We start from the raw sequence: 24,498 nt of genomic DNA, 5'->3' as shown, positions 1-24,498 counted from the left end.
TAACATATACGAACGAAATATTTTTTTCAAATAAGCATTAGATGCAAATTGTACCGCTTTATTTCCAAAGCTTGCGGGTTCGGCTCCTCGCAAGGTGCAAATACATTCATGTATTTAAAAAAAACTTACCTACCTATATATGTATATCGGTTGTCTAGTACCTATAACACAAGCTGCTTAGCTTGGGACTATACATGCCGTGTGAATGTGAAGAAGGCCAATATATATATATATGTCATTCCACATATTGTGTGTGTACATATAATCATTCCAGTACGAAGATCCGTTGAACGATGATTTAACAGTAAATTATCTTGTTATAACATATAAAAGCATAACAGTATCGTCATATATGTATATTATTATTGTAAACATTATTTAAATAGCTCATGGTTTGTCTTGTGTATAGGCATGTTATGAATACACGCCAGTTATTATAGTAAATGTTCAAACGATTCCTTGTGTAAATATTTAATCATATATTGAAGTAAAATAAACGCTTTGATGTAATGTTACCAATCTCTCATCTCGCGATGTTACTTATACTGTAATCTTTATATTCATCATCATCATTATCATCAGCCCACTGCAGTCCACTGTTGGACATAGGCCTCTCCCAAGGCACGCCACTGGGCACGATCTTCAGCCCTTCTCTTTCAGTTTTTACCCGCAACCCTACGTATGTCGTCGCTCCACCTAGCTGCGGTCCTACACTACGTTTGCCAATTCGCGGTCTCCACTCTAGAACACGCCTACTCCAGCGAGCATCGGTTCTGCGACAGATATGACCAGCCCACTGCTACTTCTACTTGCAAATACGAAGAGCTATGTCGGTCACCCTAGTTCTCTGGCGAATTACTTCGTTACGGATTTGATCCCTCAGAGAAACTCCAAGCATAGCCTTTTCCATAGCTCGTTGAGCGACTTTGAGTTGGTGGACCAGTCGTATCGTCAGTGTCCACGTTTCGGCACCGTATGACATAACGGTTAGGACGCACTGGTTATAAACCTTAGTCTTAAGGCTTTGTGGTAGCGACGACGAGAATCTTTATATTAATATGTGAAAAACTTTGTACCTCTTGTTACGAAATAAGAAGCGAAGATGTTAATATTTTTTTTAAATTATGTTTCAAAAATACCTTAAATCAAATCTAATCAAAAAACATTTATTCATGTAGAACATTTTAGCCGCTTAGGAATGTCTTTCTTTTTGTATTATTATTACTTTTTCCTGCCAGACGGTACATTATAGTGATAGTTTAGTATACAGATTCAATTCAGAAGAACTGGCAAGAAATTCAACTGAATTTCTTTTTTTTTTTAAAGCTGGATTATTGATATTGTGTATTTAAATCAATCAAAAACCATTACACACAACAACATTACACCATGTACACACACAAGGACTTTTGAATAGTCTCAATTTTTTTATTCTACCACTCAATCGGAAAGCAGTCTAATTACAAAAATAATAGGAATGAAACTTGCGAAAATGTTGATCTAAGAGCCAGTTATTAATCTTATTTAGTCATTGATAATCACCAACTAGCGGTTTAGCACATCGCCTTACTTCCGATGGTCGTGAGTTCGATTCCTCGCACAGTGCAAACATTTGTATTCATGAGTATGATTGTTTGTATCGGTCTATGTATAATACGTATGTATTTACAAAAAAAATTATCTATGTATTTCTATCAGTATTGTATTCAGCTAGCTTAAGTTGGGAAATATACTCATTAGAATCGAATGAAATATAGCTTTACACTTTTAATATATAACAGTCTTTACAATATAGTACCACCATTCATTTCATTGCATCTTAACTTTAATTCAATAATAAAAACTCTCCACACACGCGTCCATTAGAATTTATTGCGATGCAATTACAACAAACAAGAAACTCCGGGAACCGAACATGTGGATTCCGTAATCGTTTCGGAACAAATTAGTGGCATATTGATATCGGTTGAAACATTTCAAATTGTGGTAACATAATTTTCACTTATCAAAATAAAGCACATTTGAGTTTGTGGCAGTCTGTTTTATTTATAAAAACACTGTTATACTTTACTTGTGATTTTTTTTTAATCATACACAATCAATGTGAACGTGTGTCTGTTTGTTTGTTACCTATTATCTACTAAACGGCTGAACTGATCTTAATCTAGTTTGATATCAACGAAATTGAATCTAGGTCTTACTCGATCTCACAAATGTCAGGAGATGCAATCCATCTTTTATTTAATAGGGGATGAAAGGTAATTCCGTCTTGGATGCGGGTAATAGGTAATTAGTTAAAAAAAACGACATCTGTCAACATTACCAATGTCATTGGCAGAAACTAAACATTCAAATAATCAAGTACAAGTTACACAGCGCCATCTAGTTTCAAACTGAGCAGAACTTGTACAACTAGACAATTGACTGACATAGGAATCCACAATACGTAGTAAAACATTCATTTCAATACAAGAATACTACTTATGAATAAAAAATTATATCATGTGGAGAACGAATTTGCGACCATCAGAATATGCAACACTATACTAAACCACTAGATTATATAAGTCGTCAATTAAACGTTGAACACAAACTCATTATAAATTTATTTCTCACAAAAAACAATTCAAAAATGCTCTGCACAGCTGGAACTTTAGTACCCAATTATAAATTTCTGTGCACACTTGATTAAATCAAATTAACCGATCGTCAAAGGCATACGACGGTCCTTGATATCGCCATTTTGCCTAACAAAAAGATGGCAGCGATTTGGAAGAAATTCATGCTCATGTCCTTTCGTTCTTGGAAGTTAGAAAAGGAAATAAAACTGAAGGGCGACGCTCGACCCTTCTCAAGTGTAGGAGCCCCATCTTGACATTACATCCATTTGTGATACTTTAAAATAAATAATGACTCGGGACGGCGGTGTTTCAATCTTAATAACTTTCGGTCAATTTCTTTCTATTTCTAAAGCCTGTGGGATAAGTTCTTTACGGATATATTATAGAACCAGCTGTTTGCCCCGACTTTGTATATTGTTTTGATTAAAGATAACCCATGTTTATCCTCAATATTCTATTTATATTTTCCTCTTTCAGTAAGATTCATTCAGCAGTCAACGTTTCCAGTTGAAAATGTATTTAACTACCCCTTCTAGGATAGCAGTCATGACGGTATAGTTTTTTTATATATATAATAATATAATAATATAAATATCCCCGGACAATTTACACAACGCTATCTAATCCTAACAGCTTGCGTTATAGGTATCAGATACTATATATTTTTTGTAAATACAATATTGTGGCGCCGGTGTCGGAGAGGTTAAAGAGTAATCATCTATTGTCGAATAAAGATAATATTTTAAGAAAGACGCTACATATGAATGTGGATGGTTATAAGGGCAGAGAAAGGCCGAAAAAGAGATGGATGGATTGTGTGAAAGGTGATATGGTAAGAAAGGAAGTAAATAACGAGATGACTGCGAACAAGGATGAATGGAAGAGAAAAACATATTACGACGATCCCAAATAAATGGCATAAGGAAGAAGCAGATGATATGACTCATGAATACAAATATTTGTTTTTTAATTTCAATCGTCTCCCGGACCATTCGTGGGTAATAGTGGGGATCAGTAGAGAGGACCTTAGGCGCATGTAGTTCAATCCAGTGATTTGATCCAGCGTTCAAATATTTGTATTGTACGAGGAATGGAGCCTGCAACCATCGGAAATAAAGTGGTGTGCTAAACCGCTAGACTTACGCCTTCAATATATTGTCACCTAAACAATTTTTAGAGAAGGGTCATTATGTATTAAATTAACTTGACTAGTGGTCACTAAGTGGTCGAAATTCGACCATAACTGATTTCAATTATAAGTTTTAACATTATTAAGGTTCCATTGTCAAAGATTATAGCTTCTATAATAACAGGCATAGGCAATAAACAAAACAGTACACATACGCGTGTGTGTCAATACATGGTATTTGTTTATTGATTTAATGTATAATTATAAAAAAAAAATAGTATTTTGCTCCATCTCTGTATAAACAATAAGTCCGCGCAATTTTCGTAAAAAAGGGGTACAGAGTTTTTGCTTCACGTAATAATACAGTGATAACAAACGATCAGATGTTTAGTTAAAAACCGGTTATGTAAAATAGGCACTTGGGCTCATAAATTCCCCGCCTATTTGCCAAAGTGCGCCACTTAGATTTCAATATGAAAGGAACAGGAAATTGGTTTGCAGGCACACGATTCCTGTGAATGGTTCACATGATTTGTATCGATTGACACAATTTGTGTTGTTGATGGTATTTTTATGAACGATTCTGAATCTAATTACAATGCATTACGGTATGGCATTTCTGATTTGCTTTTTAGGGTCCAATATGTCGGTAGATGAGATGACATGTTAGCTAATGTTTCAGAAAGAAGTTAGTCAACCGTGTAACTGCGGAAATGAATAAAGCAACATATACTTAATGTTGTGTGGTCATCATAAAACTATAGGTTAGAGAATATAGCCATTGTAATATTAAACGGTAGAAATTATAACCTTGTCAATAAAATCATTGAAGAATCAATAAAAAAATTAAAAAGTATATCATTAACTGACTCATCTGCTTCAACCCTATATTTACCACTAGCTGTGTCCCACTGTTTCATCTGCGTGAAATTTATAACCTATGAGTTATTCTGATATATAATTATAAAGTTTCATTAAAATCCATTCACGAATTTTTGCGTGACAGACTAACAAACATCCATCCATACTCACAAACTTTTGCGTTTTTAATATTCATAAGATGCTAAAGAAGTTATATTACGTTTGTACATATGAATAATGACTGTCTGTAAAAAAATACTATGTTGTGTTTAGAAGAAGTTCTAAGGTGTGGGTAGAAGGGTGAGATTAGACAGTGAAATTACAGTATAAGAGACAGGGTGTCACATGTTATCATGATATCTGTAATGCTGTTCATGTATATAGGGGATGGTAACTGGCCATTATTACACCACGAGAGTTAGTTTAGTTACCATACCAATTAATAAAAAAAATCTACATTATATACCCAAAAAACCTTTTGTTTTATTTTAGTTTTTGTATCACCATGTATTGAATATTTATATTGCCAAAGAGAAACCCACAAACAAATAACAGTCGACTGCTCACCCGTAAATAATGCATTTAAATATTCACGCTCACATCCCAAAGGATTAGCGAGGGGGTTTATAAATCGATGTCTAGTACAATCTTGATAATATTCTTACTTTCATACTTACAAACAAATTTTGCATATAATTTGCATTTGGCCGCACACTCAGTGGAAGAATGTAAGACGTTTCAAGTAAAATAAACATAGAATTTGTATTTTAATACATATATTTCATTAAAATTATTGGGTTATTAATAACAACTACTATTATTATTATATATTTTGTTATTTTTACTATTTAAAACGTCCAAATTTGCATATGACAGGTTTCATAATACTTAATTTTCTAGATTGTTTGAAATTTGACCGACATAAAAAATATTTTCAATTTATGGAATAGAATAGAAATAATTTCTGACTCTTCGGTGATGGAATCAATAAATGATTATACATTTAAAAAAAATGGCATTTGCACAAAGCGGGATACCATTTTATAACCCCATTGCTAAATTACCTGACCTTATGAACTTCATCCTCCACTGATGCTCCGCCAGCGTACACTTAACATAATAACAATATCTTACATTATTGTTATTATATTATAATATAATGACTTGACGACCTCGGTGGTCTAGTTGTTGAGTACACCGTCTTATTTCCGATGGTGGCGGGTTCGATTCCTTGCATGGAACAAACATTTGTTGTTGAGTATTATTGCTTGTATACGTCTATGTGTTTTCTATGTAAATTAAGTAAGTATATATAAAAAAAGGTATCTATTTCTTTATATCAGTTGTCTAGTACTCATAACAGAAGCTTTAGCTAGCTTAACTTGGGTCTAGATGGCGCTGTGTGAATTGTCCTGAGATTATTATTATTATTATTGAGTAGGTCTGAAAATCGGCTACAAACTATTTTTCATACCCCTAAGTGATAAGGTTTGTCCACCCCTAACATTTTTTTTATATTTTGAGACTAGATGGCGCTGTGTGAATTGTCTTGAGGTTATTATTATCATTGATATCGTATCAGGATTATTTGTCTATCATTGTACCAAATTCGAGCACATTATCGACTATTCCATTACATAATCGCCTTTCAATTCATTCGCCTCACGAATCGATCATAAACTGCGACTAATTAAATAAGTGGTGAGTAATAAACATCGGACAGCGCACCAGTCGACCGCATAATCAAATAATCGGATCCCATCAATACACGGACGATTATTATCGATTGTGATTCGTTTCCATTCGATTCTCACGAGGCAAACGCGTTAAGTTGCTAAACGTTTGTTCTGAGCGCGTGACGAATTTTAAATGCTTCCCAAGAATACATGGGCAATATTATGTGTTATCGATTATTTTACATACGATGAATATTTTTAGCCTGTAATCACACGTACCGTGATTATGTAGATCAAATGAGTATACGATTTGAGTTTAATGTTATTTTTTATGTACGGTATTTTAATTACTATTTATTGGGAGGAGGGGACTGTTAGTTATGTGGATTAATAGCCCAATTGCTAGCAATGTGCCATGTCAGGTTGATCTCCACGCGATTCTGCCTGGAAATCATCATGTAACATTCCTGGTAACTAACTTGACCTCATACTCATCTTTTCATCTGCCACTGATCAACCGTCGGTCACCGCCACGGCCTGACAGCGTAGCGTACCGTTAGTGTAGACGGGGACAAAATATCATAATTTATTTACCTTTTCTTCCACCAGAAGTCTTTCAATTGTTTTAACTTTACCCAGGATTTTAATTCTATGGGGTCATATATTATTTCTATAACAATATCAATAATATATAACCCCATGGAATAACCAGGTGTGAACACGAATAATTTCATGGTAAATAAAGGTATTTACCTCTCCAACCTAGTCGAAACGTCGAGATAGGTAAATACATTTATTTATCATAAAATTACTAGTGTACAGTAGTACTACAATATTTATATTGTTAATGGGGTCGGGCCCCAACAACAACATAAATATTGTATATTAAACACGAAAGTTTAAAAAAGGCAGTCATAGGCTATATATTATATCAATATATAAAAACTGGGGTCATTAGCATATAAATAAAATAAAAACTTGTTTCATTATTTGTTCAGAATTGTTGGTGTATAAACCTAGATCGCATTTAACCGGTTTTTCTTTTTTATTAAATGATAATTATAATTATAATAACATAATTCAATGTCATATTTAATTCACTTAAAAACTCATCCAGGTAACTATACATCTATATACATATAATAAAACTGTAACTAATTGCTGTCTGTGCATAGAGGACATATGAAAATAATCAATAATGGATTTTATCAATATATTTAAAACCTTAAACAATTACTGTTAGAATTTTTTTCTGTCTGTACGTTTATGCGCTATAATCTCAGAAAAACCTTATCTGTAGGATTTCATTATGTGATGTTTTTTTTATGTTATGATGGTGAAAATCTAACAACCGTACATACATACGTTTACTATGGGCCGTATCCATAGTAAACGTATGTATGTACGGCCCATATATAACGTACCCTATGGATGCCTGAAAAACAAAGGATATTCCCTGCGCATTGCTGACCATTAAGAAACCCTAATATAACTTTTTTGAAAACATCATTCTCTAGTCTCATTATGGTAAATTTTGTGTACTTTTATTCAAATCAATACATAAACAAAAAAAAACGCATAGTCGTGAGCTTAGCCAGTCTACAACTGCCATTTCACAAGCACTTTATGTATTAAAGGATTCACAAATATAGCAACCAAACAAAAAGCAGAATAATAAGGGTTAACATTTTAAAAAATCCACTTCGACCAAGTTGTATGAACTAAAAAATATATGAAAATGAATGAAGTAATTAATAATCAACACGCAAACCGCGAGCAACAAACATACATAAAAATATATTGGAGTACGGCATGCAATTATCATATACGAATTTAAAAAAATGTGTGAAGCAGACTATATCTTGTGTATTGGATTACATTCGATTGTCGATCTTATTACACTATTATACAGCTATTTATTCATTGTAAAAATAGTAGTCGCTACTGTGGGAACTAATAAGTTTTTTGATCCGCCTAGCAATATTCTGCGTGCACAGGATCATTTTGAAAATGCAGAAATGTGCTTTTTGCCCTTTTTGGTTTAATGGATGATAACGGAATGGTGCATCCGTCTGCGTTAACAAGATACACTAGTGGGACAGCAGCAGAAGATGAGGGCAAGTCAACCGAAGGTGGCGCCTTCTCCAGGAATTTATTAAGATGATTTTTAGGGAGATCGCGTGGAGATCAACCTTATCAGATACATTGCTGGCAATGATGCTATAATGAACAATATTTCCATAATCCCCGTATATAGTACATATATATGGTATTATGGAATAGACATGACAGTTTTAAAACTACTGGTCAAACCTTTATTAAATTACTATTGGACTACATGAGAAGTGACTTTTAAATAAAAAAAGAATTATCAAACTCGGGTGATCTAGAAAAAAGTTCTGAAGAAACGCAAATAAAAAATTCGTCGTATTGACTTTTTTGAAATCGAATGAAAGTAAGTAAAAATTACAGCTATTACTTTTAAGCTAAGGAAATATAAGAAAAACGAAAGTATCAGCACAAGGCGAGGCCGATAAGTTGGTATACTTGTGTTGTTAACGATAATAGTCGATTACTGTTTCCTTAATAGGCAGCTACCAGGGAACAAGTTTTATGCATTTACCATAAAGATGGGATTAACATGCATCCTTTGGTAACAGAAATGGGTTTTATGGGGGTTTTATTTTTAGATAATTAATCGATACTATCGATCGATTGGAGATAGGCCACAGATAAGCAATTCTCTACCCATTTCAATATGGAAGAAGTTTTCTATTAGATTGAATGTTTGTGTTCATTAGGACTATTTAATCATATTTGTATACTGTTGGGAGTAAATTTTAAATTACTACAATTAGAAGTGATAACGTAAGTAGTTACATATAATTATATTTACATACCAGCTGACTCGGCAAACCTCATTTTACCACATAAGTTCATATCGCTATGAAAATATAGGGGTTGATGGTAGAAGCGAGAAAATTTAGGGTTGTTTGTATTTTTAATGCCGAATCACATAAATAAAAAATACTAAATACGTAAATAATTTCGATTATCGACAGATCGATCGACTTATTTAAAATGGTAAAAAATATTACCAACAGATAATAATATAATTAATAAGTTGATTTTTATCAACTTATTAAAGTCTGTAATATTTAAAGGAGATATTACGCTATCAAATATATAAGATTAAATTTGAGAGTCATAAATTACAGGGTCGTGTCGAAACGTGATCTCACTATATCATGCATAAGCTTTACAACACACTGTAAATTTTTTTATTGCTAGCCATTAAAAATGCATCAATAGCTTCATAAATTGATACATTGATCTAGATATGATCCTATATATTATTTGATAGGTGGTGTAATAAACGATAAGCGTGTATCCTTTGGTATCAGAAACGGTTTTTATAAATAATTGATTGGATACCAATTTTGGTGTTAGACTTTTTGTAAAGTAACAATTTATTTTCTATAAAAAATTACCAGTTATTAAATTCAGAATTTTTATTATGATATTCGGTTTTAGATTGCTAGCGTGTAAAAACTTGCGAGTTCGTTTGTTTTTTTTTATATAAAATATAGTTTATATTTGCCTTACTGTGATATATATCTAATTTCACGTTTTTATATTACGATCTGTTCAGGCCTAAAAAGGTGACAAGCAGACAGGCACATTTCTCATATTATATAAAACTAGCTGTGCGCCCTGGCTTCGAATGGGCATACATGTTATATATATATTTTCTTCTGCCGTCCAATTGAATCACTCTATCTAATGCTAAAAACTGCATTAAAATCCGTAGAGTAAAATATCTAAGCGACTTCATTTTATATTATGTAAAGCGTAGAATAATTAGGTTAAATTATCGCATAAAGATCAAATGTGAACAAATGAATATCAATTTATATTTATTTACATTAAATATATAACACTAGCAATATTATACTATAAAATTTATAGATGCTGGACCCTAACGATGGAAGATCTGTGTCTATTATTATAACAGTATGTTTGTAATTTTATATTAAAAGCTTTTCGTTAAATGCATATAAAAGTATATATAGTACTTACATAAAAAAAACCTTTTGTTTGTATGTTGTTTGTTCTTGGTAGTCTCTGAAACGACTAGATCGGCTTTAACAGGACTTTCACTCGCAGATAGCTAATGTTATAAGCAGTAACTCAGGCTACTATCTCCCTCTTTATAATAAATTAGTATAAACATATTGTCACCTATTTTTCTAATTGCAACGATCAACAATTTGCAAACATTAAAATAAAATATACAATTGCCTACAAAAACTGGTCAATTAATCGGAAAATTTCAATCTATACATGCGATCAGGTTGCGAGAAATTAACTCTATATATATCTCGTCCCTCGATCTCATCCCTATTACAGCGGGTTTATTTTTAGATATCAATAGACCCACACAACTGGATGGGGATTAATCGTTTTTTTTTTTCAAATTACAACAAAACAATTATCTACGTATTATATATATATAGTTGTATATATATATAATACGTAGATTATATATATGGGGGAGAGTTGTCAGTAATGAGGACTTGTGACTTGTGACATAGTTAGCAAATAGACGACCCCGGTGGTCTAGCGGTTTAACACGTTACTGTTTTTCCGTTCGCCGCGGGTTCGAATCCTCGCACGGTATAAACATTGGTGTTTCATAAGTATGATTGTTTGTGATCTATATATTTACATATATATATATATATATATAATACTTACTACGTATAGAACTAGTATATATATAATACTAAGAACAAAAGAAACCGGTTTAATTCGGTGGTCAGCAAATGAGAGCAAACGAAGTCCTAACGTAGCAATAGGGACTTGATTTATGACGTAAATACTACTATTAAAGTTTGCAATCTCAAAGCCAACATGTTCATTTAAATGGAACCAGCTTATGGTTATTTCATTGGGTTTGGAAGCATCGCAGGTGAGAGCATGAGACAATAATTGGCCTGTTATAAATTCATGGTTGCAGTGGTGTGGAAATAATTTGAGTATATTCGTTATATAAAGTAGAATATGGCCTCGGTGGTCTAGCGGTTTAGCCACACTGCCTTACTTCCGATGGTTGCGGGTTCGATTCCTCGCACGGCACAAACATTTGTATTCATAAATACTTATGTATGATTCATCATGATTGTTTGTATTGGTCTGAGTTTTTTCTATGTATAATATGCATGTATTTACGATAAAAATATCTATGTACTTGTATCAGTTATCCAGTACCCATAACACAAGCTTTAACTAACTTGGGTCCAAATGAAGCTGCGAGACTTGAAAAAAATACAAAAAAAAAATACGCAGTCAGACTAGAATTGCTATCAATAAAGATTTGCGTTTTTTCTGAATGTTAAAAAAAATGATCCACGTTCTATGATATCTCTATAGATATCATAGAAGGTCGATAATTTTTTTTATAATAATTGGAGCACTATTGCTAGTTATGCAAATATAATAATAATAATAACAATGAAAATAAATATTTTACAAATGGCGGTCTTCGTCGGTCAATCTCTTACAGACAACCCGGTGTTAACAGAGAGTATTTACATAAAGAGAGAAGGTAGGAGGCGCACTAAACACTCTATTTATTATACAATTATAGATAAACATACATTTTATAAACATAAATAAATAAACTTACACACCAATACATACAATATACATACATATACTACATAATAATGGACGAGAGGACGTGATATTATTCTATTATAGGGACAGATAATGTGATTTTAATAATTTTTGAAAAAAAAAAGCAGATATATAAGCAGAGCTTGTTATACATAATACACCCATAACACAAAACATGTAAATACATAATATACATAGAAAACAGCCAAACGAAATTCAAATGTTTGCATCGTGTGAAAATCGAACGCGCAACTATATGAAACAACTAAGGCACACCATCCTCTAGACCAGAGGTTCCTAAACTTTTTTGTGTTCCCTTGCAGTTTGCCATAGACCCCTGGGGGTCGATCACTTTGGGAATCACTGCTCGAGACCACCGATGTTCTAAAACTAAAAAAAATAATATTATTCGAAACCCCTTCATGTATTTATTTTTTAAATCCACATTTTTTCCACTCATTATCCCAGTAATTTTATGCTAGTCTTTAATTTATTCAAATGAAACAGTGAAATATCAAAACAGTTAATTAAATAGACTAATTAAAGATAAACAAAGTATGTTTGTAATATATTTAATGTGGTAATTCATTACGTTACGCACTTACCACCTAGTCTGCTACATTCTCATTAATTGCTCCTAGATTCAGTGTAAGCACTTAATAGTCTCAGCTTATGTCATCGGATTAAACGCGTTGCTCTGTCTTGTAGATAGTTAAGGCTAAGAATGCACGGGGAGATTATTAATCGCACCCACTATAGTTGGCGTACCGTTTGTTTCGTATTTGTATTTTTTTCATTTACTTATAGAACATATCTACATATATATGTGTACAAATATATCGTCGATTAAATAGAAATATGACATTTTTCAAAATTAGAAGCTAGAATTGCCTACTTTTATATAAGTCAATTAAATTAACCACGCTGTCTTAATCATTATCTAAATACTTTTAAAATGATATATAATATATATAAGTATTTCTATGTAAATTTAAAACGTAAAAAATATATATATTTTAAAACTTTAAATGCTTGTCTTGTAAATAATGTACATTGTGAATACTGCCATTTTTCTATTTAACCGACGAATATGGTCTTAATATATTATTGATACATATTAGTAACAAACAACAAGAACCAGAGTGACCGACATAGCCCGAAGAATTGCGACTTTGAAGTGGCAATGGGCAGGGCACATAGCTCGTAGGACAGATGGCCGTTGGGGCAGTAAAGTCCTCGAGTGGCGACCACGGACCGGAAGACGCAGCGTGGGAAGGCCTCCAGCAAGGTGGACCGACGATCTGGTCAAGATCGCGGGAAGGCATTGGATGCGAGCAGCGCAGGACCGATCGTCGTGGAGATCTTTGGGGGAGGCCTATGTCCAGCAGTGGACGTCTTCCGGGCTGCGATGATGATGATGATGATTAGTAACAAATAGATTATTAATAATAATAAAAATACTTGAATAATTATAAATTAACAAATAGTGATAAATATATATTTCTAAGTTGCTAACACCATAATTTTGTAATAAGCAAGAAATAAAAAGGCTTTTTTATTTTTTTTATTTTTATTCTGATTATTTTATATTATTGATATATGCTGTTGTCGGTTAGTAAAAACACATTAATATGTAAATATATGCTTTATTGCACTCAGAAAAAACATTACAAAATTATGATTGTATATTAAGTATGTATTTACAAAAAAAAATATATTTAAGTGTATATATGGGTCGTCTAGTATCCATAATACAAGCTCTGTTTATCTTGGGATTACATGGTGTTGTGTGAAAGTTCCTGGATTATTATTATTTAGAAATAATATTGAAAATAATATTCAAAATATAACATTCAAAATTTCGCGTAATTTGGTATGTTTAAAAATTTCGTACAAATCGTATAAATTAGCTAAGTATTTATTACATGTTTCCACTACTATTATTATTACCTTTAACACAAATTTCAGTGGTTTTGTTTGTGCCTTAATTAGTAGTCAGAACAAAAGTGTTTCTATAATCATAAATTATAAAATCCGATACGGTATTATCGATATTCCTGACTACGGGCAACTGCGAGCAGCGCCGCAGGATTTAGTTAGTTGGCCATAGTTTAATTTTAATAAAATATCCCAAATATCAGCTGTGCATCACAAACTATGCATCCATTAGCATATTATCCCGCATCATCGTATATTGGAATATTTGTCTAGAACTTGTTAATCTGGTCCCGCGATCCGTAGATTTGTTGTCTATTTTTTCATCTCAACTCGAGAAAGATAGCCATACTTGCACCTGCTCTTCATTAGATAAATTTGCTTATAACCTGAATAAGTGAAATCGTGTATACACATATACATGTATATACTGCAACATTTCAGAGTACATATAGTAAAAACATATTACGCCGACCCCAAATAAATGGGATAAGGAAGAAGCAGATAATTATTAAGACTGCAACTTAAAGAGTCTAACTTAACTATAAGTAAGTACCATTCTAGCACGAATTTAGCGTAAAGAATATAAGAAGTAAGTTTAGGTGTGCATAAAAATACCAATAAGAACCTAATCGAATTATGAATCCAGTCATGAATATGACCAATCTATGTACCAAATTTCATTTAAAATATTTTATACAAAACGGTTTTATAATCGTTATTACAAATCTCTAATGCAGTATTTAAGATAATTGCGGATAAAAAAGTAATCCTTGAATGCAAAGAACGCAATGCATTAAAATAGATTCCTTATACAGCTTATGTTTATTAAAAAAAATACAAAACAATTATTTACAAACGACGCAACAGGATAAGATCAAGTTGCGTTAACATAATTGACCCCTCGCAATATAATTCTACAAAATATTGCGAGTAAAATTAAATATATATGTTCAATTGCATTAAGTCGTTAATTCAACAAACAGATATCACTTTATCGTGGGAAAAATGTGCATTCGCATTCAAAATAAGCAGCCAGTACATTAAAACCTGCTCAGTACAAGTTCCACTAGTCGAGATATTAATAGCGAGTAAACTGGAAAGAGACAGAAAAAATTCAAAAAGAGAACTCGGTACTAGTTTCTATGTCTACTGCACATTGATAAACATTGTTAAGCGGCCTACACACCACACTGGTATCAGGGACAATATCGAAGTAACGGTGGGAAGCTTCTTGGATTGGTTCCTAGATCGCCTTGTGTGTAGCGAAATCGGGGTTCACATATATTATTCGATTGATTGATCTTCGTATCGTCTGTAGATCGTGTTAGTTAAATATCTAGCTCTATTCGCTGCACTCAGAGATATATAAAGGTTACTTAAAAAAAATCTTAGTGTATATTTATATATAATTATACCTATCTGTTCCCGCGACTTCTGCTGCGTGGAATTTAACTTTATTTTTCTAAAATAAAATTAGCGTAAGTTATTCCTTATGTTAATGAAAAGTCCCATCAAAATTGGTCTAGCCATTTCAGAGATTAGCCGGAACAAACAGACTGATAGACAGACAAAATTTGTAAAAAATGTTAATTTGTGTATGTACCGTATTTATATTCATATGCATGTATTAAAAAACGTTTATTTAAATATCACAAACAGACACTCCAATTTTATTTATATGTATTGAGTATATATGTATGGATGATAATTAAACATGCTTCAACTATAGGCACTTATGTAATAACGACAAAGAATTGTTTCCCTAAAATTATTAACCACATTTCAGCATGTCATTTGATTCTCTTTATTAAAGAAAGTATCATAAGATTCATATTAAAACTTCATTTATGTGTCATCGGTGTAAATAAACATACCTTTCTCCCAGGCTGTGCTTGATGCGGCATAGGTGGTGGGGCGATCAGGCGCAGAGGCGGCGGGGCTGGTGGTAACGCCGCTAACAAGGGGGGTACGAGTGGCACAACCCCGCCCATGGGTAGTGCCACCGCGAACTTCTGCACCCCCATCGTCCATGGGACGAACCAGCCCCCGCCCGCCTGCATCGCCCCCCCGCCGGGCCCGTACCACGCCAGTTCGATCAGCTTCCAAACCACATCCACACAACACCACTGACACTATCGCGCAAACATTGATCTTATTATATAATCACTTGACACTAGTACCTGCAACAAAATAGAAGATAATTATTGACTAGCTGTGCCCGCGGTTTCATCCGTATTAAATTTCAATAAAAAATATAGCCTATGTATTATTCTGATGCATAAGCTATATTACAACCTCGGTGGTCTAGCGGTCTAGCACACGGCTTTACGACCAATGGTCGCGGGTTCGATTCCTCGCACGGCACAAACATTTGTATTCATGAGTATGATTGTTTGTATCGGTCTGGGTGTTTTTTATGCATAATATGTATATAATTACAAAAAAAAATCGATGTATATGTATCTGTTATCTAGTACTCATAACACAAGCTTTAGCTAGCTTAACTCGGGTCTAGATGGCGCTGTGTGAATTGTCCTGAGATTATTATTATATTATATTATATATTACTGTACAGTCTCATCAAAATCCGTTCAGTAATTTTTGCGTGAAAGAGTAACAAACATATATGTATCATACTTAAAAACTTTCGCATTTATAATATTATTAAGATACGGAGGTATGATAGAGAAGGAGATGATAGGGAAAAAATATTAATACAAAAAATTGTAAAATGTCCTACATGAATAAATTATTTTTGATTTCATTTCATTAACTTGTGATCGCCCAGTGTTCAAAATGTGACCAAAATTAATTTAACATTCAATATGTCCATAGACGAATAATAATAAAGGCAAACAATATTAATCTATTTTCAATTTGACCACAGATTGCACGTAATTAGCAGTGGCAAAAAAAAACTGTGACAATTTATATTTTAATTTAATACACCAGCAATGAATACACCGATAAATTCAAAGTAGTCGGAGATACATTTTCTTTTAAAGGATGATAATGGAATGGTGCACCCGCCTGCGCTAACGGTTTTCGCTGGCGGGGCACCAGTGGAGGATGATAAGATGAACATGAGGTCAGTTCAGTTAGCCCATCGTGACAAATTCACCGGGAATGTATCACGATGGTTTCCAGGGGGAACCGCGTGGAGGTCGATCTGACATGGTACATTGCTAGCAATGGGTCAGCCCACATTACTAACAATCCCCTTCCCCCCGGAGATGCATTGTTCCATTCCATTCATAATTTAAGAGCTACGCTCTTGTCGGTGGAGCTCTTGCCACTTTCCGCGATCTTCCATCATGCTCTTTAATTCTTGATACGACACGACTCCCATTTTGTCCTCAATTTGTTTGATGTAGCTATTCCTTGGTCTTCCCCTCCCCCTCTTTCCTGGTGTTGGAGGAGGATGGAAAGAATTAGCTGGAAGGGTAAAGTAAGAAACGAAGAAGTACTACACAGGGTAAAAGAAAAAAGGCAGATATTGAACATAATAGAAAATAGACGAGGAAAAATGTTAGGTCACTTGATACGGCACGATGATTTCGTACATTGTTAGACTGACTAATTGTAAACGAGGTTTATTATATACTTCATTTAATTCAAACATGTTCAATATCTTCTTCTATGGACATCAGCTAATAAAAAGTATAATATTATAAAACTGATGGTCGAATATTATAAATACTCGGCATTTAAGTGTGAATCAAGAAAGCCAAGGATTCAGGTCACGGTTTTTAACCTGACAGAATCAACTACTTACATGGACTTTTAAATTGGATGAACTCAGAACTTGTAGTTAAATTTAACCATTGATATATAATCTCTGTACCCGTTTATTAAACTAAATAGCATATATTTTTAAATACATACATAATATACATAAAACAAATAATAAAATATTAATAACGGTAAATAACTTTGCATATTTTGCTTAAGCTGATTTTAAAATATGTATTTATTCAAATTACTAATAACAGTTATTGCTCAACTAAAAAAAGTATTATTAAAAAAAAAATACAATCGATCACAGTCATGAACTTAAATATCTGAATGGTCATTGGATCGAACCCACAATAACAGAAATATGAGGCAGTCTCAGATTAGGAGTGAACTCACAATAATAAAAATATTCAGCAGTCTCAGCTCACCGGTGTCTACATTGACACAGAAACGTCTCACAAACATGGCACATCTCTATTACTAATACACTATTACTCCCACTAATTATAACGGAGCCCCATCCAATTTCACGGCTCCCAGGCACCAGTCATGGGATGCTGTCATATTATATTATATCAAGTGTTTTCTTTCAGTTTTCCGCTCCAGTAAACGGACTGAAATCTCTTTGATCTATTCAAGGAGCCAATCTCCAGTTATGTAGACGTGTCCGTAAGAAAGGGGCTGTGTCACCCTACTCGTATGTTGGCGTTTAAAGTGACAACAATATCAGCTCAGTATTATAGCTTATTTTTTTTAATATATAGTTTGGAACTAGTCCACTCTACACTACTCCCTTACAGACAGACAATTATATGATGTAAGGTCTAAGATGATATGATACATGACATAAGCTACCTTATATCATATAATTACTACCACTGGATTGTCTTTATGGTATTGGGTATAAAGTCATTTGTTAATACCTAAACGGATAAGCTTGAGTAAATTTAGAATTTAAAAAGATATGTCAGTTTTGTATATCTTCACATTATTCAAAAGTCATGTACATTTTTTTATTCTACCGCTCTTTCGGAAATCAGAATCATTACAAGAAGATTATATTATTGAGTAAATTATAAATCAGTCATAGTTATCAGAACAGACCTGTCCCTACATGTCTATCTTGATCGCCATCTAATCTGAAGAAACGATAGATTTTTTTTTATTTCGATATGTACACTTCTTTGTATCCAATAGTAAGAATTTTAATTAAATATTGGTTTACAATTAGCCAAAATTATACATTTTTTTCAAGTGTTCTGCTTAGGATTCAAAATATTCGACATGAATGAGAATTTGTCACGATGGACTAACTGACCAGATCTCATGTTCATCTTATCATCCACTGGTGCCCCGCCAGCGTAAACTGTTAGCGCAGACGGGTGCACCATTCCATTATCTTCAATTAAAAAAAACAGTCGACCTATTTGTTACCCCATAGCTACCATTACGATATCCGTTTTTTAATTGGTAACAGCTATAACATTGTTGCTTTTATGGAAGAAATAATTTATTCGATTGGATATAAGAACGGCCGCGGGCTGTCCACAATTTTATCTCTCCAATTCGCAATAAAAAAATGCAATACAAATTAAAATGATGATGAGATTTTTTAATCAAATACACGGTAACCATACAATCTCCATACTACAATATTGTACCTGGATAACCAATGTACCTACTTATGCTTTAATTAATTTTTAACTCTGATATGCCCCAGTGACCATCTAGAGGTTTAGTATACCGCCTTATTTCCGATAGTCGCAGGTTTGATTCGTCGCACGATACAAACATTTGTATTATTGAGTATTATTATTTCTATACATCTAGGTGTTTTCTATGTATTTTAAATATGTATTTACAAATAATAAATGTATTTAAGGATTACCATGAGTCGTTTAGTACCCATAACACAAACTTAAACTGGGGAGTAGATGACGTTGTGTGGATTCTCTAGGATTATTATTATTATTATTATTATTAATATCTTACCTCTTTTCTCTTTCTTCTTTTACAAATTTAAAAGTAGGTAATACTCACATTACTATTGGTATTTATTTAATTATTATTGTGATATATGTATTGCAATTTTTACCCGATTACGGTGGAGCAAAAAGGAGTGCTATGATTTTATTTACGCCTGACACTTTCAGATGAGAAAATATACATGTCTATATTGAAATATATTTATGTATTATAGATACAATATCTCAGAATCTAAAATAGACGTATATAGAACGTATTTTAAATTATTTTCTAAATTGAGAATTGCAATTCAGTAAAATATCTTCTACTAACAAATCTAATTCAATTATTATTACTATAGGTAAGACCTTTTTAAAATGCTAGCTCGTTAGTTCTGAAATTTTAATATAATACTTTATTAAGTCCTAAAGAACAGGGCATTCACCTCTCCTTACACTATTTAAAATGTCTGTCAATAATAGATTAAATTAAATATTCAATAAACTGAGATTCGACGATAATAATGTTTTTTTTTAGTTAATACTGAATGACTAGGTTTGCTCAATATAATGGAAGAACTCTCTTGTCTAAATACATTATCTTGTTTAACGAGTTTTACGTAAAGAATTTTATTGTGATGGATATAAAATATATTTTTTTAATATTATTGATTTCAGAGATATAATAAAAAAAAAATTGAATTAATAATTGACTGCCACGGTGATATATTTAGTATACCGCTTTCTTTCTGATGGTCATAGGATCGATTCTTCGCACGGTATAAACATTTGAATTCATAAGTATGATTGTTTGTATCGGTCTGGGTGCTTTATATATATGTATTCTATATAAAGTATGTATTTACAAAATGTATATAAATATTTATATCGTATGTATTATACCGATAATACAAGCTCTGCTTATCTTGGGACTAGATGGCGCTGTGTGAATTGTCCAGAATTCTAAATTCAAAATTCAAAATTCTTTATTTAGATAACACCATTTTACAATTACGTTCTACAGTTGTTGAAGACTCCTTTTAAGCATAAAGATGCCTGTGCCAAGAGGCTCCGCTCTTCCCTACCTTATATCACCACTTTTGTAAAATGTTTCTTGTTTATTATACTATAAATAATTAGTTATATAATTCAATTTTAAAGTACATACATTATAGGAAACATTGTATTCTATCTATCTTAAAAATTCTCTCTAATAAATAGGAATATATATGTGTGTGTGTGTGTGTGTGTGTGTGTGTGTGTGTGTGTGTGTGTATGTGTGTGTATGTAATCTTGCACAACAGTTTTAATATTGATAACAATGATGCAGCAGTAATTCAGTTTATAATTTAATGTTGAATTATTATTATAAAGGATTGATATCGTGGATGGGTAAATTAACAGCACTGTTTAGAGTAAATCGGTACGGAACAGTTCATCGGTCTGTCGCTAATAATACTAATAAGCCATTGTCTCTGTTATCACTTCAAACTCTATTCCCATTCTACTTTGCGTAACTAGATTATTTTCGAAGAGTTGAAACTGGATTGGTTTTTGAGTGGCGTCCAAGATTTCGAACAAAGAAATTCGGTTAGCTATGCACGCTGTGTATTGAAATTAGTTGGTGTTAGGTTACAAGAATAAAAGTGGCCAAACCAGAAACTTGCTTTGTCACTAGTCTGCTTAAATTAGACCGACAATTAACCATAACTTTGTCTTCATTTTCATATCAAAGACAGCCTATATCCGTATTCAGGATATCTTTACATATATATATATATATATATATATATATATATATATATATATATATTTATATATATATATATATATATATATATATATATATATATATTTTATTATTAAATTATTATTTGCACAATTTGACCCACTCAACACTTCCTATGCCACGCTGTATTGGGTTTACTGGAAGAGATCTTTTTTAAAGATAGCTCCTAGTTTGTTAATATTATTACTTTTGAAGATACTTAAAAATGTATTTAAGTGCAATAAGAATATATAAAATGAAGTCGCTTCCGTTGTCTATTCGCTTAGATCTTTTAAACTACGCAATGGATTTTAATTCAATTTTCAGCAATACCTAGATAAAGTGTGATAATACCTACTTGTACACTAATGCCAAGCCGGTGCGGGTATGTAGTAATATAAATAATATAAAATGGAATATTATGTATGCATCGTATGCATATAATAACAATGATATAATATTATTGTTCTATTTTTTATTCTATTTATATTCTATTATATGATTATAATCTATACTCACGTTAAATTTTATTAAATTCCTTTCGCCGGTAAGTCGTGAAAAGGTAATACAGATAGAGCAACCAGCAGACTTGGGTACTTTCGCATTTATAATATTGGTATACTATGAATAACAATAAATAAACAAACAACGGAATAAATAATGTAATATACACAGAAAAATTACAAACAACAACTTACTTCCTTTAGAAGTAATTTGAAAATAGAAAACTATGATATATAAAATCTTTATTCGTATCGAAAAATTACAAACAAAATGCTATAAATAAATATGTACGTGTAACAATGTATATATTCTCAGGCAGGAGTTGGCCTTCAGCCGCTCCATAAGTCCTTCCGCGGGTTTGGAGTGCCATCTGCACTCGCCCCATAACGTCCGGTGAAGCTGTAAAGGCCAGCTACGGCCAACAGCATTAGAATAGTCCGAAAAAAAAACAATGTATATAATTATGTAGTATGAATATTTACAAAATTTTACAATATATTTAGGGAAATTAGAGTTCAACGTGCTGGCACATTATTCATTTACCGCGATCAATTCTTTAAATAAATATTACCGGACGTATACCTGTAATTATTTCTTTATAACATGTATTAAAAGTTAAATGTGGGGTAATTTAAAACCATAATACGAGAACGAAATAAATATCGACCACGAGAGAAATAATACGCAAACTGTACGAGTGCCACACAGAAAAAGTAATGAACGACAAAAAATGAGCAACTTGTTCGGAAAACAATTATGTGGAGGGCATATCTTAAGTTATGCGACGAGATAGCTATGACGATTATGGTTGATTATTTTTTTAAAACAAACTTAAAAAAATTAGGATATTTAAACTGATTTTTTAATGGAGTAAATAATAATGATTACAGAAATAATCACAAAATGTTGTGGTCAGCAATTCATTCATTCGTGTGTTTCATACAACTTTAAATTACAATGTTATAGTTTATGTTGAAATGTGTAACTATACTATTTGTAACTGGAAAAATGTTTTAATGGTAAGATGGTAGACAGTGAAGTGACATATTATATAATTTTGTTTTAATATTTTTGATTATATAATACAAAAATAAACTTTAAATATATTAATATCAAAAAAGTTTCTCAACAGTTAAAAGCCAAAGCTTGATTAATCAATAATTTTGAAGAATTATTTCTAGGAAATATTAATAAAATATAAAAATGAAATTCTAATACTCTTTGTATTAGGAATATGTTAGGTTGCTCGTATGTATTTTTTATCAGTCACTGTTCACAGGCCACCATCTTGTGCCACACATTACTCTCGAAAACCGCAAGTGATAACATTTGTATGATTTAAAACTAAAGCAAAATGTATTTGAAAGTACCTAGTTATCTCTGCATTTTTGTTTTGGTGGATGGTACGATTAAGGATGAAGTAAGGCCACTTAGGACATCGCGGCGAATTCACCAGAAACTCACGACAGTTTCCAGAAGAGTCGTCTCAAAGTTGACCTGATGTGGTACATCATTAGCAATGGAGTTGTTATTTTCTATTACTGACAATATTTGTATGTCGTAATAAAATTGTTTATGGGAGATAGGAGTCTCCCATATACAACTGTATAATCGTTATGTTGAGGACATACAAGTATTTATAATATAATTCTAAAACAAATAGCTGTTTAAAACGTTCAATTTCCAATACCGAGCAAATCAATAAACCCGTCTCGCCCCATAACACCCACTTATCGTTGGGTACGGAACTTGACTCGTGAACGCAGTTGCGCTTGACCAATTTTTTATTTGAGCACCCAAAACGCTCTGCCAAAATTAGATTATGTGTCCATTTGAATAACACTGTAGATACGGACCCCAACAAAGGTGGGGTGAGAGCTCCAAATCTGGTCATAATATTGGGTCTCGAATGCTTATCACGATCGTTAGTACGGTGCACAAAAAAATGTAAAGTTCATTACCGAAAACTCGCGAAGTGTAAACCAGTTAAACAAAAAAAATACTCAAAGAGTAGAATAGAATAGAACATCCTTTATTAATCACTTTTGAATAGTCATCATAATTTTTTAATCTACCGCTCATTCGGAATTTTCGATCGAAAATCTCATCACAAAAACAATGACTAAGAAACTTGTGTGTTGCTCTTTATTATTAATATAAATCTCTTCTCTCTACTCAAACTACCAACTAGCACTAATTTATTAGGGTCAAATATAAATACATAACAGGATTAAATAAATTGATGTGATTATATATGCGCGGTATATATGAGCAGACCAGTCACTACAAGCAGCACTCGGTCACGTATGAGCCAGCCATCACTACGCTCGACCATATTTTGGAGTGGATAATAAATAAGATACATATATTATAGAGTTACCAAACGTCCTGTTTTCCCAGGACAAGTCTTAGTTGTAGTGTCATGAGACGTCCTGAATAGTTATTGAGAATCGTCCTGGGTTTTAATATTTTTAAATTCGCGAGTCACTTTTATTATATATACAGACTATATTTCAACAAATATAATTTTATTCAATTATCTACTTTTAGTAAAAAATAATTTTAATTACTTGAATTATATTTCACATATTTTTGAAATAGGTGTACAATAAATTTATTTCAT

General features: G+C 32.4%; 1 protein-coding gene across 1 annotated transcript in view; it reads right to left on the bottom strand.

Annotated features, from left to right (window-relative positions):
• Nucleotides 1–24,498, bottom strand: part of LOC131852707 (pseudouridylate synthase RPUSD2-like) — a 160,003-nt gene that overhangs the window by 60,216 nt on the left and 75,289 nt on the right. The window contains exon 2 of the mRNA XM_059203426.1: nt 15,779–16,084. Within this exon, the coding sequence (XP_059059409.1) occupies nt 15,779–15,964 (186 nt within the window). The 5' untranslated portion in view covers nt 15,965–16,084. The remainder of the gene's footprint in view (nt 1–15,778; nt 16,085–24,498) is intronic.

This window comes from Achroia grisella, unplaced genomic scaffold (assembly GCF_030625045.1).
Source record: "Achroia grisella isolate CSIRO2021 unplaced genomic scaffold, CSIRO_AGI_Agris_v1 utg856, whole genome shotgun sequence".
NCBI lineage: Eukaryota > Metazoa > Arthropoda > Insecta > Lepidoptera > Pyralidae > Achroia > Achroia grisella.
The sequence above is the reverse complement of the archived record's forward strand: the minus strand, read 5'-3'. Positions and strand labels throughout refer to the sequence as shown.